Source organism: Solanum verrucosum, unplaced genomic scaffold (genome assembly GCF_900185275.1).
Source record: "Solanum verrucosum unplaced genomic scaffold, falcon-dt-bn FXZP01000181.1, whole genome shotgun sequence".
In the NCBI taxonomy this organism is placed as follows: Eukaryota; Viridiplantae; Streptophyta; class Magnoliopsida; order Solanales; family Solanaceae; genus Solanum; species Solanum verrucosum.
Genome location: NW_026020407.1, coordinates 1723237 through 1739320, shown reverse-complemented (window position 1 = coordinate 1739320; position 16084 = coordinate 1723237). Strand labels below are relative to the sequence as shown.

Here is a 16084-nt window from a genome sequence, read left to right as displayed (position 1 = left end):
GAATCTTAAAACATGAGAGTTGCTTGGATGATAAATAGTCTTACTTCCAATTCGAAGATTGTGAGTTCGAGTCTAACATTGTTGTCCATTGCCACAACATGGAATCTGTTCAATTACCCTTTGGAATAATGTTGAGCATACATGGCCAGACCAATAGGCCACTCCAAGCATAAAGGAACACCTTCAACAAATTCTCCGTCTACGGGAACTATGCAGAGGCTCCTGTCACTCAAACTCCTCTCGAAAATACCTAGAAATCTCCCAAATGCGACCACAAATCCCTCCTCACAAACGTCCCTCTCTCTAATTTCCAAGGCAAACCAATGTCACCCATCACCGCAGCAACTGTTTTCTGTCCCATACACTACTTTCTTACACTCATGGAGGCAACAAAATGTGAAATTTTCTCATGGGGTTTTCTCAAACCCACTTTTCTCAAAGCAGTTGTTTGCAAATACCCATTTCAGAGGTGATCTGAGCAAGGTTTTAGTTAACCGCACTGTTGGGCTTGTGAGGACTCAGTTAGGACGAAGAAGTTTTCATTCCAATTTCTTAGTTGGTTCCACTCGCCGCAGCTGGTACTTTACTATTCCCTTTAAGCATCATTACTCGTTCTCCTCTCCGGGTACTCATTTCAATCCAATACTGAATAAATTGTGTTAAGGCAAAAACCCTATACATTCCGCTCAATTCTTGCCAATTTTGTTCCAATAATAAATATTACTCCTCCGTGTCAATTGCTTGTCTCACTTTCTCTATGCTATGTCTCTATCTTTAGGTTAACTACTTAAATTTATTTGTCTGTTGTTGAGATATTATAGTGAATCAAGTCTTGACTTCAAAACTAGTAATAGGTTTTGTTGATGGATAAGTAAGTTGTACACTTGTAAGCAAGTTCCATTCACTGAATTTTCCTGGGTTTTGGCGGCAGTAGCAGGAAATATAGTGATAGGGTGTGATCTTTAGGGGCTCGGTCCCTTTGGAGATAGGAAACTTGAATCTAGCTGTTGTTCCTTCAGTTTTTATTAATCTCTTAATAGTTGGGGGAGAACTATGAATTGCTTAAAATGGGAATTCTTTTGGGACTTAAAATATAGTTTTGAACTTGAGTCCCTTGCATTTAGTATCGGCTCTCTTTTTCAATTGCACCATATACTATTTTAAATTTATGCCATAATCTCTTCATTTTCTTTGCGAAGTTCTTTTGCATCATCATTTATGCTCACACTATTTGTTTTCTAGTCTATTATTGAGAGTAGGTTTAGATTTCTAAAATAATCGGGTCCATTTTAGCTGTAGTGATTATGAGATCATTTGCACCTCACACTTGAGTTATGGTACTATCTACTAGGGGCAAACCGTATTTGGATCTACAGCTTGGTCTTGCTAAAAATTTGGTTTCATCTTTATTATACCTTCACTTTTTTTGGAGAAGAACACCTTCATGTTTGTTATTTACATTCAGTGAGTTACCCATTCTCGGCAATTTGGAAACAAAATGTCTTGAGGCAACTAGCTGACTTAGAGGAGATATAGGATCACAGAGCACTAGAGGAAGAAGAAATTACCTCTAGACTGGCACTTAACATGGAGTTTGAAGACATAGCTAAAAGGGAAGTGATTGAATGGAGGCAGAGGTTCATGACAGTTTGGTTAAAGCAAGGGGATAGAAACACTGATTTCTTTCACAGAACTGCTAATGCACACAGGAGAATAAACACAATTTCCAAGCTGGAAGTGAGAGCGAGATTTTGACCAAACCAGAAGAGATGCAAAAGGAGGTAGTAGCCTATTATGAGAAGCTATACTCAGTCAGAAAATTGGAGACAACATCTAGATATGAGATATGGTCCCGTGATTGGAGAAGACGAAAATAACCTGCTGATGGCACCTTTTGAGCAACTGGAAATACCGGAGAGCATAAAAGCATGTGCAAGTGACAAAGCACCAGGGCTAGATGGTTTTTCACGTCATTCTTCAGTCTTTAGTCAATGCTGTTATTAGTTCAGAGCTAGTAGCAACAGTACATAATTTTTACAAGGTAGGATTTTTTGAAAGGAGCATCAATGCCACTTTTGTAGCTCTAATACCATAGAAAGTGGGAACCATGGAGCTAAATGATTTCAGACCTATAAGCTATAGGAGGGGTGTACAAGATCATAGCCAAACTTTTGGTAGAAAAACGGGAGGAAGTGATAAACTTAGTGGGCAGACAACAAATGACATTTATTAAAGGATGACAAATTATGGATGTAGTGCTGATAGCAAATGAGTGTGTGGAATCTAGACAAAGAAGTCAACAACCTGGGTTTTTATGCAAACTAGCCATTTAGAAGGCATATGACCATCTGTCCTGGAACTTTCTGATTCTTATGATGCAAAGGATGAGTTTTGGAGCTTAATGGATCGGTTGGATGAGATACTGCATTAGTATAGTTAAGTTTTCTATAGTAATCAACATAACTCCCAATAGTTTCTGTCCGTCCCAGTGGGGCTTGAGATAGGGTAACCCCTTGTCCCCCTTTCTATTCATCTTAGCAATGGAAGGAATGAGCAACATGATTTGTATTCTATTTGCTTACCTCCACTCTTTGTGCATTCACAAGGGTTGGGCCTTTTTTGGGGTCTCACGTGTATAATAGGTGGGAAACTAACCAACAAATTCAACCTCGTGCATGTTATATTTTGATATTATTTCTCATAGATAATCACATAAATCTCATGTGAGGTGCAATCTATTTCACTTGTAGATTATAAAAGTACAATATGACATATTTCATTTGAAATTTTAACCTAGTCTCACATGTAGGCTTAGAAATAGGGTAGGAATCATAGATGGGACATACATTACACCTGCAATTCAATGAGCTCATGATTCTGCAAGAACCTTAGAATAAGGGAATTGATCATAATAAATAAAAGAATAAGATGCAAATTACGGAAGGGAATATGCTTTAAGGCTGCAAATGCAGAGAACTCCAGATCTTTGGTTGACTTCAATTGTAAGAATAGCATTGCTGATGATAGAAGTAGAGCTTTAGATGTGTCATTTATCCACTGTATAAAAGATCTCTAGTTTTGTAATCTAGTGTGGCTTCTTGTAGTTTACACCAAAGCAGCTTTAATCTTCCTCTCTCAGATACCCTACTAGAGACAAAACCAAATGTACCACTGTTAAACCATTGTCAATATTAGTACTACCTCCTAGAAAAGTTTTTGGTTGCTTTTTGCTTTCCATTTTTCATTTGTGAGACCACATTCAAACCTATAGAATATGATTAGTTATTGAATGCAAGAGAAGTTGCAGATGAAGTATTATAGTGCCTACTCTTTTTACAGTTTCCATTCTGCTCTTTACTTTTTGTGAATTGCTCATCACAATGGTTAAACAATATCATGCTTACATAGAACTTTTATGGAATAATCAATGGAACATCGAGCAAACAAAAACTGCTATAATCAGGATCATACCAATTATTCTGTTACAGGTAAATTTTGTGGCAGATGAATTATTTGTGTGGTGTAACTGATTGTTCCTTATTCTTCTTAATATTTTGAGCTTCTGGTACTATTTCATTTGAAATTGGTAATTGTTGAGCCTCTGGTACTATTATGCACAGTAAGATAAATATTGCTCCTTTAGGAGCTACTTTACATTTTTGTTTGTCCCAAAAAGCTTGACCCATTTTCTTGAGGTGGCAAACTTTTTCTCCTTCAACCATTCTAACTAGTATAAACTAATTTTATATTATATCTTAAAGTTGATTTGACATAGTTTTAGGGGACTTTGCTACTTAGTTTTCTCTTTGCACTTATCACCTATTATTTAGATAGTTATTTTTCTTAACCAATATAATTATCTATTCAACCATTTTACTCTTAGTCTCCACCAAAGCGGAGGTACAGCCTTTTTAATGGGATGAAGTGAGTTGTATTTAATTGACACTGACGTGCATGAATTGTGACAGCTAGGAGTTCGTTATGGTTTAAACTGTTCCTAAGTACTTTAAGTTTCTGGTTGGAGAAAAGGCAGTAATCTGTGTGATATCATTCTCTTGCCCTTAGTCCAACTACATACATTTTTCTACTCTAAGTTATGACATCTTTAATAGAATGGAGTGAGTAATATTTAATCACACTGATCTGCAGTGACTGATGAGTTGTGACAGCTTGGAGTGTAATGGTTTCACCTGATTCTAGCCTTTCAAAGTTATGTTGGGAGAAAAGGCAATCTATGGTGATGCCAGTCCTTGCCCTTAGTCCAACTTCATATGATTTCTATTAACTAAGACATGAGCCTTTCCAATTTGTAGGAGATCAAGTTTTGGGAGGTTTTCTACTGATGGCGTGGTGTTATGCCTGATCTTAACTAACGTAGCTGTGTTCTTGTTATGGCGTGTTGCTGATAGTAGATTCATGATGAGGAACTTCATGGTCAGTCGCTAAGATAACTCTCATAAAATAAACTTATCTTTTGATGCAATATACAAGCTAAGATAGTTTTCCAACTTACATATTTTTTGAGTTGTATCTGGTGCTTAGATTTCAGTGGACAATTTTACAAGTGGACGGGTTCATACATTGATAACATCAGCTTTCAGTCATATAAGTACTTGGCATCTTATCTCTAATATGGTTGGACTCTACTTCTTTGGAACAAGTGTAAGTTCACTTGTCTGTCCACTCTTTTTTTGAGGTTAAAAGATAAGAATGTTATTGAGTCTAAAGCTTTCTAGCTCGTAGGTATGCAGTAGCCTCAATTTTGATGTTGAACTTAAGCAACTAATGGAATTGTATACTGTTTTCTTACAGAAGGACAGGGATTTAAAATGTATTTGCTAGTAAAATACATATCTTTTGAATGCCTGCATGCATTATTTGGACGATTTGGAGAAAAAGTAATATGATATGTTTTGATGGGATTTTGGCACATTCCCTCGAGGAAAAATGTTTGCACTTCTTTTTCTTAGTTACTAATCTCAGAAATGTAAATAATATATAGATGAATTGTGAATTTTGTTAGCTCCCTATCTTTTGCTTAGAAGTTTGAACCTTGAGCCACTGATGCTCGGGGTTTCTCTGTTATAAAAAAAAAGGAAATAATACTATTTTAAAAGAAAAATATTGTTATTATTAGATAGAACCAGATTAGTGGAAGGGGTGGTAGTGGTACGAAGTGTTGATAAGGTTACTATTCTACAACAACAACAACAACATACCTAATGTAATCCCACAAGTGGGGTCTGAGGAGGATAGAATGTACGCTGACCTTACTCCTACCTTGGGAGGTAGAGAGATTGTTTTCGATAGGCCATCGGCTAAAGGGAAAGCATATCAAAAAAGAATTAATGGAAGTGAAGAAATCATGGCAAAATACTTAAAAGCATGGCAAAACATTCTTAAAAAGAATAGTAACTACAACAAATAGTGCGATAATCGAAGTACAAGAGACAGTAGATAGTAACAAAAATCGAAGGACAAGAAACTACAGGAGAAATACTACGACTACTAGTATAGAAGGTAAAGCGAGAGAATACTCTACTACCTACTAACCTTCTATCCTAATTTGTGACCTCCACAACCTCCTATCTAAGGTCATGTCCTCAATAAGTTGCAACTGTGTCATGTCCTGTCTAATCACCTCTCCCCAATACTTTTTCGGCCTACCACTACCTCTTGAAACCATTCGTATCCAACCTCTCACATTTCCGCACTGGGGCATCTGTGCATCTCCTCTTCACATTCCGGAACCATCTCAACCTCACTTCCTACATCTTGTTTTCCACCGAGGCCACTCCTATCTTGTCTAGTATATCTTCATTTCCAATCCTCCTTCTCCTAGGATGCCCACACATCCACTCCTCTCTCAAGATTTCGTTTTTGTATCTATTTCTTCTATCATACGTTTTTTCCCTATATGTACTGATGTATTACACACTACTCCACTATATAGATATCTATGTCGTATTTACATTTATTCTTCTCTCAACTTATTCTCTTCACAACAATTTTAGTTGCAATTGTTTCCATGTCCATCACTGATTCCTTGATGTAACCTTAGAGGTAGCCTGATGCATCTGGCCGTTGTGATATAATTTGCTAGTCATGTCATGATGTGGAGGCCAGGGTTTGGTTCTGGTACTTTTTATTTTGGAGCAGGTAATATTTGTGTTAAAGTAGTACTTAGGTAGTACGGGGAAAACCCATTTTTAAAACTTAAAGGGAGTATAGTCTTCACCAGAGCTAAACCTACTCTAGAGTCTAGATGGACCCTAAAACATCTAGAATTGACTCGGGGTGTGTTCGGTATTCCCATGTTCGGTTGGTCAAATATTTTGGAAATCATTTTGTATAGGAAAACAAGCTCCCAACGGAAGTAGGGAAAACAAGCTCTACTAGTGACATCTCACATTGATTGTGTCCTCCCCACCTCCAACACAACTCATCTTCCCCTTCAGCCCCCATATCCCTCATCCCCATCATCCAACTCCCCACCCCCACCTCCTATAGTATTTGTCTAAAAATTATCTACAAATGTTTTTAGGATAATATATTTTGCTTACCTACCGAACACAAGAAAATAAGTAGGAAACCCACTTAGTTTCCTAGAAAATAATTTTCAAGAAAACACATTTTCCTTCCCACCGAGCACACCCTCAGTCTCATTGGAATAGACATTTGTACGCCAAAAACAGACAACAAAATACATTTAAGTTTAACCTCATGTAAGTTGTTACTCCTATTCTCAAAATATCTATCATTTCTCTCTCTCCATGTGGTCCACCAAATACATGTCATAATCATCCTCCATCTACTTCTATTTCTAGTTCCCAATCCTGCCTCCTCCCAATTGAATAGAGTCTCATCAATCTTACTAGGCATAGTCCAGGAAATGCCTTTGAGATTAAGGAATATCTGCCACATCTGGTAGTGAATCTACCATGTAGGCAGAGATGTCTGACAGTCTGTTACTTTCCCATCCCACATGAGACTTTCCCACATGATGAACACCTGTTGCATAAATAGATTCCTTTCTTGGCAGCATTGTCCAAGGTCAAAACAGCCTCATTAGTCAGAAGCCAAGTAAAGCATGCCACTTTATGTGGCACTTTGGTTTTTCACATATGCTTCCATGGCCATTTGAGGTCTTGATCACCACTTTGATTTTCTTGCTTGTATCCCTCTTTTATTGTGAGAAATATAGGAAAAGAGTAGTATTGAATTGTTGTTGTTTCTACATTATTGCATTGAGATCCTATTTATAGACACTAGAATACAATCCTTTACCAAGTAGGATACTATTTACTATTCCTATTCCTATTCTAAATAGGATTGTATAAACCTATTCCTATTCTAATAGGATTGTGTAAACCTATTCCTATTCTAATAGGATTGTATAAACCTATTCATGTTCTAACACTCCCCCTCAAGCTAGTGCATACAATTCATGTACCTAGCTTGTTACATATGTAATTAATACGAGGACCAATGAGGGGTTTGGTGAGATATCTGCAACTTGATCAGTCGACTTCACAAAATTGATAGTCAATCTCAATGTGCTTGTCTTCTCATTAAATACTGGATTTGATGCTTAATGTAAGTCAATCTCAATATGCGTAATCTTCTCATGAAATATTGAATTTGATGCATAATGCTGATGAAACACAGTGTGATAAAATTATAGTGTTGAACTTCCCAAACCAAACTTGCAAAGACTATTTCAGACCTTAGAGTGACTAACATAATCGACATACAAGGCTACTAAACTCCCCCTGTGCAACAGAGTGCTCAAAATCTAGTAAAAAGTATTTGGATCATATTGGAATCAATAGATGAGTCGATATTAAACAAGTCACCGAAAAACTGGCCGGAACATGCTCATATACTGGGGTATTTGTAACAAACCCAATAACAAGACCAACACAATTCAAATTCAAACAACCGACAAATCTATTTCACTAACTCGTAATTGGAATTACAAAGCAATTTAAGTACTAAATGGAAATTGAAGAACACAAGTAGAAGGAAGGGATGAGAAGCAGAACTCATAGAAAGGGGATGAGAGGGCTAGACATTTTTCTCCACAATTTGCATAATCCCTAAATCACATATCACTACCCTTTTTGATGGAACCGTTTCATGCCCACTACTCAATCCAGATCCCAAATTAACTTGGCCCTATTGTTGGTTCTCGGCCCAATAGCTCTTGTCAGCCCAATAACAACTTGTATGACATTAGTATCTACATTGGGCTGGACTTGGTTCATAACAATACCCCCATCCTAATTAAGAACCTTGTCCTCAAGGTTCAAGTCATGAAATCTATCCACCAGTGTTTTGGACAGCGAGAGGCGACAAAAGGCGACAAGGGCCTGCCTCGCCACGCGGCGAGGCGCTCGCCCTTTTGAATCGAGGCGCCAATTAGTACCAAAAATTAAAAATATTTAATTGCATATATAAATATCCAAAATCTCAATAGCAATAACATATATTAGCAAATATTTCAATTCAAAAACTAAAAGTAGATACTAAAAGTCTAGAACTTTAAAGACCCAATAATTCAAAAGATAATACTAGAACTCTAAAAGTCTATTCTTCTTCAAAACTATCCAACTCTTGAAGATCAACATCCTCTACATCATTATATTGCTCCTCATCTTCTTCCTCCTCGTAAGTCTTCATCAATTAGTGTCTGAGTCCTACTTGAAGTTGAACTTGTAGATGTAGTTTCTACTCCTTTGCCCTTGTCAAGTGCACTTGATCTTGAAGAAAGTCCCCTAAGATGATAGATACTCTCATCAGCTCCAATTGTCGTAGCAACACTACCCCAAGTAAGATCATCATCCTCATATACTAGTTCATCTTCTTGATCTTCGGGGCATCCAACTAACCATTCATTTGAATCATCAATGTTATCCAAGCGAATTGGATCAATGAGATCACGGGCATCATAACGACGTTTCAATGTTCTATTGTACTTAATGTACACTAGATCATTGAGACGCGATAGTGCAAGCCTATTCCTCTTTTTGGAATGAATTTGCGCACAAGTTATAGATATTAACTAATAGATATTGATAATAATATAATATGGAAATTAGGATATAATTTTTTTACTTACGTGTTCAAACACACTCCAATTTCGCTCACATCTGGATGAGCTACAAGTTAGGCTTAATACTTTCATGGCAAACTTTTGCAAGTTTGGTGTTTCACTACCAAATAGTGACCACCACTCCACTATAATAAAATACATTTAAAGGTTAATGAGTATAGATAAGTCGAATAATTTAGGTAAGAGCTAAATCAACTCACTTACCCGGTGACCTTGTGTCTCTAGATCTTTTAGCCGGACCACAACCAAATAGTCCATTTGCCATTTTGTACCTAGGAAGCTCAGCAATTAGTAAATCTTGTATTGTTGTATCGGGGATCATCTTCTCAACACATGCATAATACTCAGTCCATAGACTCTGTAGTAAAGTTCCCTCTTCTTGAACTTTATAATACAATCCTGGGTTCAAAACATGGCCTGCAGCATGCAAAGGCCGATGGAGTTGGTCTGACCACCTTGCATCAATAATTTCAAACACTTTCTCATATTGCTTCTTAATTCCACGAAAACCCCGTTCAATAGTTTCTTTGGTTCTATCCATTGCTTTATAAATGTGAGAAATATAGGAAAAGAATATTATTGAATTGTTGTTGTGTACATTATTACATTGAGACCCTATTTATAGACCCTAGAATACAATCCTTTACCAAGTAGGATATTGTTTAGTATTCCTATTTCTATTTCTATTACTATTCCTTTTCTAATAGAATTGTATATACCTATTTCTATTCTAATAGGAATGTATAAATCTATTCCTATTCTAATGGGATTGTATAAACCTATTCCTATTCTAACACTCCCCCTCAAGCTAGTGCATACAATTCATGTACCTAGCTTGTTACAAATGTAATTAACACGAGGACCGATGAGGGGCTTGGTGAGATATCGGCAAGTTGATCACTCGACTTCACAAAATTGACAATCAATCTCAATGTGCTTGGTCTTCTCATGAAATACTGAATTTGATGCATAATGTCGATAAAATACAGAGTGATAAAATTACAGTGTTGGAACTTCCCAAACCAAGCTTGCAAAGACTGTTTCAGACCATAGAGTGACTTACGTAATCAACATACAAGACTACTAAACTCCCCCTGAGCAACAAAATTAGGTGGTTGCTCCATATATACTTCTTCACAATGCAATGGTCGTTGCAAGTGCTCAAAATCTAGTATAAAGTATATGGATCATGTTGGAATCAATAGACGAGTCGATATTAAACAAGTCACCAGCCGAAACATGCTCATATGTCGGAGTATTAGATTTGATGGCTAAAAGTGGTCACAATCTAAGAAATAAATTTATATAGGTAGGGTCGGAATGATGTCATGACCCAACTAGAAAATAGAAATTATATAGGATAGTTCCAATTGATGGAACGACCCTATTGAAAAAGAGAAATAATATGGGTAGGGTCGGAATGATGGCACGACCCAGCTGGAAAAGTAAAATTTATACAGGTAGGGTTGGAATGATGGCACAACCCTACGCAAATCAGATTTGAGGAGTCACCGGAAAGACGAATGGAACTATGCAAATCAAATCTGAGGAGTCACTGAAAAGACACATGATGCTATGCAACTCAGATATGAGAAAATAGTTCGAAAAAATCCACGGTACTACACAAATTAAATATGAAAAGTAGTCCGAAAAGATGCACGGTGCTACACAAATAAGATATGCAAAAAAAGGTAGTCACCGGAAGGATGTCACGGTGCTACACAAATTATATATGAAAAAGTAGTCACTGGAATGATGACATAGTGCTACACAAAAAAGTAGACACCAGAATGATGGCACGGTGCTACAAAAATTAAATATGAAAAAGTAGTCACCGGAATGATAGCACGGTGCTGCACAAATTAGATATAAGAAAATAGTCACCGGAATGATGGCACGGTGTTACACAAATTAGATGTGAGAAAATAGTCACCAGATAGATACACGGTGACCCAACTTTTGCTAACATAATCATTGGCCAGACGGGCAGCATCTATGGGTGCCACCCGCCGGCAGCGGAAGCTCTTTAATTCTCTACCAAGTTCGTAGAGGCTCTGATACCATGTGAGAAATATAGGAAAAGAATATTATTGAATTGTTGTTGTGTACATTATTACATTGAGACCCTATTTATAGACCCTAGAATACAATCCTTTACCAAGTAGGATACTGTTTAGTATTCCTATTTCTATATTCAAATACAGTCTACGTAAAACACCATTACCCTTGAGCCTTTCTATATTCAAATATATTGTGCTCGGACTCAGAATCTGCCATTAACTCCAATATTTCAGAGTAATTTCCATTGTGCACTAGCTTGCTATCCAGTGGTTTGTGTCGGGGTGCTGAATGAACAACCATTCCAACTGTCAACCATGCAAGTCTAGCATTCCAGCCAATGGTAGAACCAGATGTGGGAATATCATCTACAAGCAAATAGATATTAGTGAAGAAAGGAGATGTGTTGTCCATTGTTTCATCTACGTCCTTCAATACAAATTCCTTAAAAATGACAGTCCAACTAAAATTGGGATCTCCAATTAACGATCTTGCGACCTTGTGGCCACAACCAATGACACAAGACAACCGAAGATTGTTGTCGAACACCCTTGTTGTACTAATGCTGAAATATTTGATAGTTTCCTCGTCCATTGCAAACATTCCCAAGTCATCAAGAAGCTCACAATCGTTGTACTCTTCCCCAACAACTATCATATTTCTATACTTTGCAACGGTGATTGCTTCCACGAGCTTAGCATCATCAACAACTTCACGCATGAAGAAAGTGTTCATGGAATGATTATTGTGCGCACCGAAACCAGACAACAACAACAGATTAGTGGGGTACTCTTGTGGTGGAGGTGTTTCATAGGATATTGTACGAACATTTTGTCCTCCTTCTCGACTTGATTGGTCATTATCACACTGACAGTTCAGAGAGGGGTTTGTTTGGAAATCCAAGTGCTTCATCTTTAGTGGGGTTAATAGATAAATTTGGATCCGACACCATTTGATCCTACAAACTAGGTACTGAAGAAATAGGTCTATTGTCCATATCATCAAAAATATCAATATTACTTCCAACAGAGGTATTGTCCAAGGAATCTACTTCATTACACTTCTCAAGCATTTTATCGAACATGTGGTCTACCTCAGAGTTTTCAACAAAGAGATCATACGGAATTTCTAGTGAAACCGAGATGTTGCCCTTTTTAGAAAGATGACATACATACCTAGGTCTCTGGTAACACCATAGTTTCATCTCTAAAGCAGTTAGTTTCCCCACCTAACATCTCCTTGAACAATGTGTGTGCTAGGCTTGGTTTGTTGCGGTCTAAGTGTTCATTCAAGTATTGAGGCGAGTATGAGTTAGTAGTATAATTCTTCGCTGCCTCATGTTGCTTGGGAATGGGTACGAACTCGCTATATGTGTCTCTAGCATGGGAGCGAAAACGAATCAACACTTTGTCCATAAAATGATCCCAACCTGTGAGTTGTTTGTTGTGAAATAAACATCGATACCATTCTAAAGCGTCACCATCAAAATAAAATGAAGCCAAGGACAGTTTATGCTCTGATTAAATGTTGTGGAATGAGAAATACTTCTCTGCCTAAAACCCAGACTGCTAGATTATCACTACTAAATCGCGGAAGGAAAACTGAATCCAGTATACGACGAGGAGTTGAATGGGGCAGAACATGGGATGACTGGAGGAAATCAAACCGTTGGCGGAATGCACAGATAGATTCATTAAGGGAGGTGAGCGAAGTGTCCACCATGGTAGACAAATCAATGAAAGCACCAATGTAACAAACCCAATAACAAGACCAACACAATTCAAATTCAAACAACCGACAAATCTATTTCACTAACTCGTAATTGGAAGTACAAAGCAATTTAAGAATTAAATGGAAATTGAAGAACACAAGTAAAAGGAAGGGATGAGAAGCAGAACTCATAAAAAGGGGATGAGAGGACTAGACATTTTTCTCAACAATTTGCATAATCCCTAAATCAGATATCACTACCCTTTTTGATGGAACCGTTTCATGCCCACTACTCAATCCGGATTCCAAATTAACCTGGCCCTATTGCTCATTCTCGGCCCAATAACAACTTGTATGACATTAGTATCTACATTGGGCTGGACTTGGTTCATAACAGTATTAGATTTGATGGCTAAAAGTGGTCACAATCTAAGAAATAAAATTATATGGGTAGGGTTAGAATGATATCACGACCCAACTAGAAAATAGAAATTATATAGGATAGTTCGAATTGATGGAACGACCCCATTGAATAAGAGAAATAATATGGGTAGGGTCGGAATGATGGCACGACCCTACTGAAAAGAAAAATCATACGGGTAGGGTTGGAATGATGGCACAACCCTACTAAATTAGATTTGAGGAGTCACGGGAAAGACGAATGGAACTATGCAAATCAAATCTAAGGAGTCACTGAAAAGACACATGATGCTATGCAACTCAGATATGAGAAAATAGTTCGGAAAAATCCACAGTACTACACAAATTAAATATGAAAAGTAGTCCGGAGAGATACACGGTGCTAGGCAAATCAGATATGGAAAAAAAGGTAGTCACCGGAAGGATGACACGGTGCTACACAAATTATATATGAAAAAGTAGTCACTAGAATGATGGCACAGTGCTACACAAATTAAATACTCTCTCCGTTTCAAAAAGAATGGCCTCCTTACCTTTTTAGTCGATTTCAAAAAGAATTGCCTCTTTCCTTTTTTGGTAACATTTTAATTTCAGCTTTCCACGTGGCATGTTTAAGGCTACAAGATTAAAAGGCAATTTAGTACATTTGACATAACTTTAATTTAGAACCACAAGATTCAAAAGTCTTATTTATTTTCTTAAACTCCGTGTCAAGTCAAACTAGACCACTCTTTTTGAAACGGAGGGAGTATGAAAAAGTAGTCACCAGAAAGATGGTACGGTGCTACAAGAATTAGATATAAGAAAGTAGTAACCGGAATGATGGCACGGTGCTACACAAATTAGATATGAGAAAATAGTCGCATGAAAGATACATGGTGACCCAACTTTTGCTAACATAATCATTGGCCAGACAGGCAACATATATGGGTGCCACTCGCTGGCAACGGAAGCTCTTTGATTTTCTACCAAGATCGTAGAGGCTCTGATACCATGTGAGAAATATAGGAAAAGAATAGTATTGAATTGTTGTTGTTTCTACATGATTACATTGAGATCCTATTTACAGACACTAGAATACAATCTTTACCAAGTAGGATACTATTTACTACTATTTCTATTCTAAATAGGATTGTATAAGCCTATTCCTATTCTAATAGATAGGATTGTGTAAACCTATTCCTATTTTTATAGGATTGTATAAACCTATTCATGTTCTAACATTTACCTTGTATCTGCCTTTTTTGTTCCGATGCCACCATGAGTAGTCCTCTCCTCTTTTCAAGTCTTGAAAGCTCTCCAAAAGCTCCTACGCACAATAAATAAATAATTACCTTCTCGAAAAAGCTTTCCAAAATCTTATGAAGTTCAATCATTCTGTGTATTTGCTAGTCATTAACATGTCTTTTGAGAACCAGATCCCACCCTTGTTGAGTTCATATTTCAGCAGCTGTTTCTTTTTTATCCTGAGCCAAAGCAAAAAATATCTGGGTAAGATCTTTGAGTCTCTCAGGACCAGCCATTTGTCACTCCAGGAACTTGTTTTTCTCCCATTTTGTACCTTAACAGTTGACTGGCTACTTAAGAAAGGCGAGAAAATTCTGATAGACCTCCGGAGGCTAACTCCGTAAGGAGAGTTTATCTCTTTTGTTACCCATTTGTTGAGCTCCTCGTACTTGCTCTTGGTGAACTTACACTACAGAGCCTAGTCCTCCTGATGGTATCTCCATAGCCACTTACCCTAGAGAGCTTTGCTCTGATGCTTAAGGTGTTTGATGCCTAAACCTCCCTGCTTTTTGCTTCTGATGATGTTCTTCCATTGGACCAGGTGGAAGCTTTTTCTTTCCTTATTGTGAAGAGAACTGCAAATTCACAGTGGAAATGCAAAACTTGATCCAACTGATCCATTTTCCCCCAAAGCGCAGCTGTCTCATCATACTTAGAAATTAGAATGAATTCCCATTTCACATGGTCATAGGCTTTCTCAGTGTCAAGTTTGCATAGAATACCATGGTTTCCTTGTGCAATTCTAGAGTCAATTGCTTCATTAGCTATGAGCAGTGTTATGAAGAGCAAGCGCCATTCGCCAAAGGTGATATGGCGAGGCGAGGCGAGCCATTCTCACCATTCTACACTGAGGCGCGGCGATCCCAAATAGGCGACCAGATGGTGACGTAAATGGCGGCGCCATTTTGATTTTAAATTTTTAAAAAGCTTTGACTTAATAATATTAGTCAAAATTAGGGTTTTTTTTTTCTATTTTCAAACTTTCATCAGCAATCAGTCACATTTTCTCCTTGCGATCTCTTCTCCTCGCGTCTCTTCTCCTCCTTCATCGCACGAGTTGCTGCTCCTCTTCGGCTCTTCCCCCCGCGTCTCTTCTCCTCCTTCATCGCACGAGTTGTTGCCGGGTATATCATATACCTCTTTTTTTTCTTCTTCTTTTCAGTTCTTATTCTTCTTCTTGAGTTCTCTTCTTTTTTCGTTTCTTCTCTTCAGAGTTCAGTCCTCTTCTTCGTTTCTTTTTCTTCTTTCTTTTTGAGATACAATAGCTTGCTGCCTTCACTGCTCTGTTTTTTTCCTCTGTTTTATTGTTCAGCTGTTACTGCTTACTGCCTTCACTGGTTGCTGTCTATAATTTTAAAAAATAAATTAATTCTTCTATTATTATTTATTCATTTGTCCATAAACAGTGAATTGACTGAATTCAATGGCGGATGCTAGCAAAAAGAGGGACATTGGATGGAATTATGGTACCCAAGGAGCAACGAAAGATTCGGT

General features: G+C 37.5%; 1 protein-coding gene across 1 annotated transcript in view; it reads left to right on the top strand.

Annotated features, from left to right (window-relative positions):
* The first annotated feature begins 210 nt into the window (after positions 1-210).
* The window catches only part of LOC125840525 (RHOMBOID-like protein 12, mitochondrial), a 37749-nt gene continuing 21875 nt past the window's right edge, over positions 211-16084 (top strand). Inside the window, exons 1-3 of the mRNA XM_049519501.1 lie at positions 211-578; positions 4314-4434; positions 4543-4662. Of these exons, the coding sequence (XP_049375458.1) occupies positions 211-578; positions 4314-4434; positions 4543-4662 (609 nt within the window). The remainder of the gene's footprint in view (positions 579-4313; positions 4435-4542; positions 4663-16084) is intronic.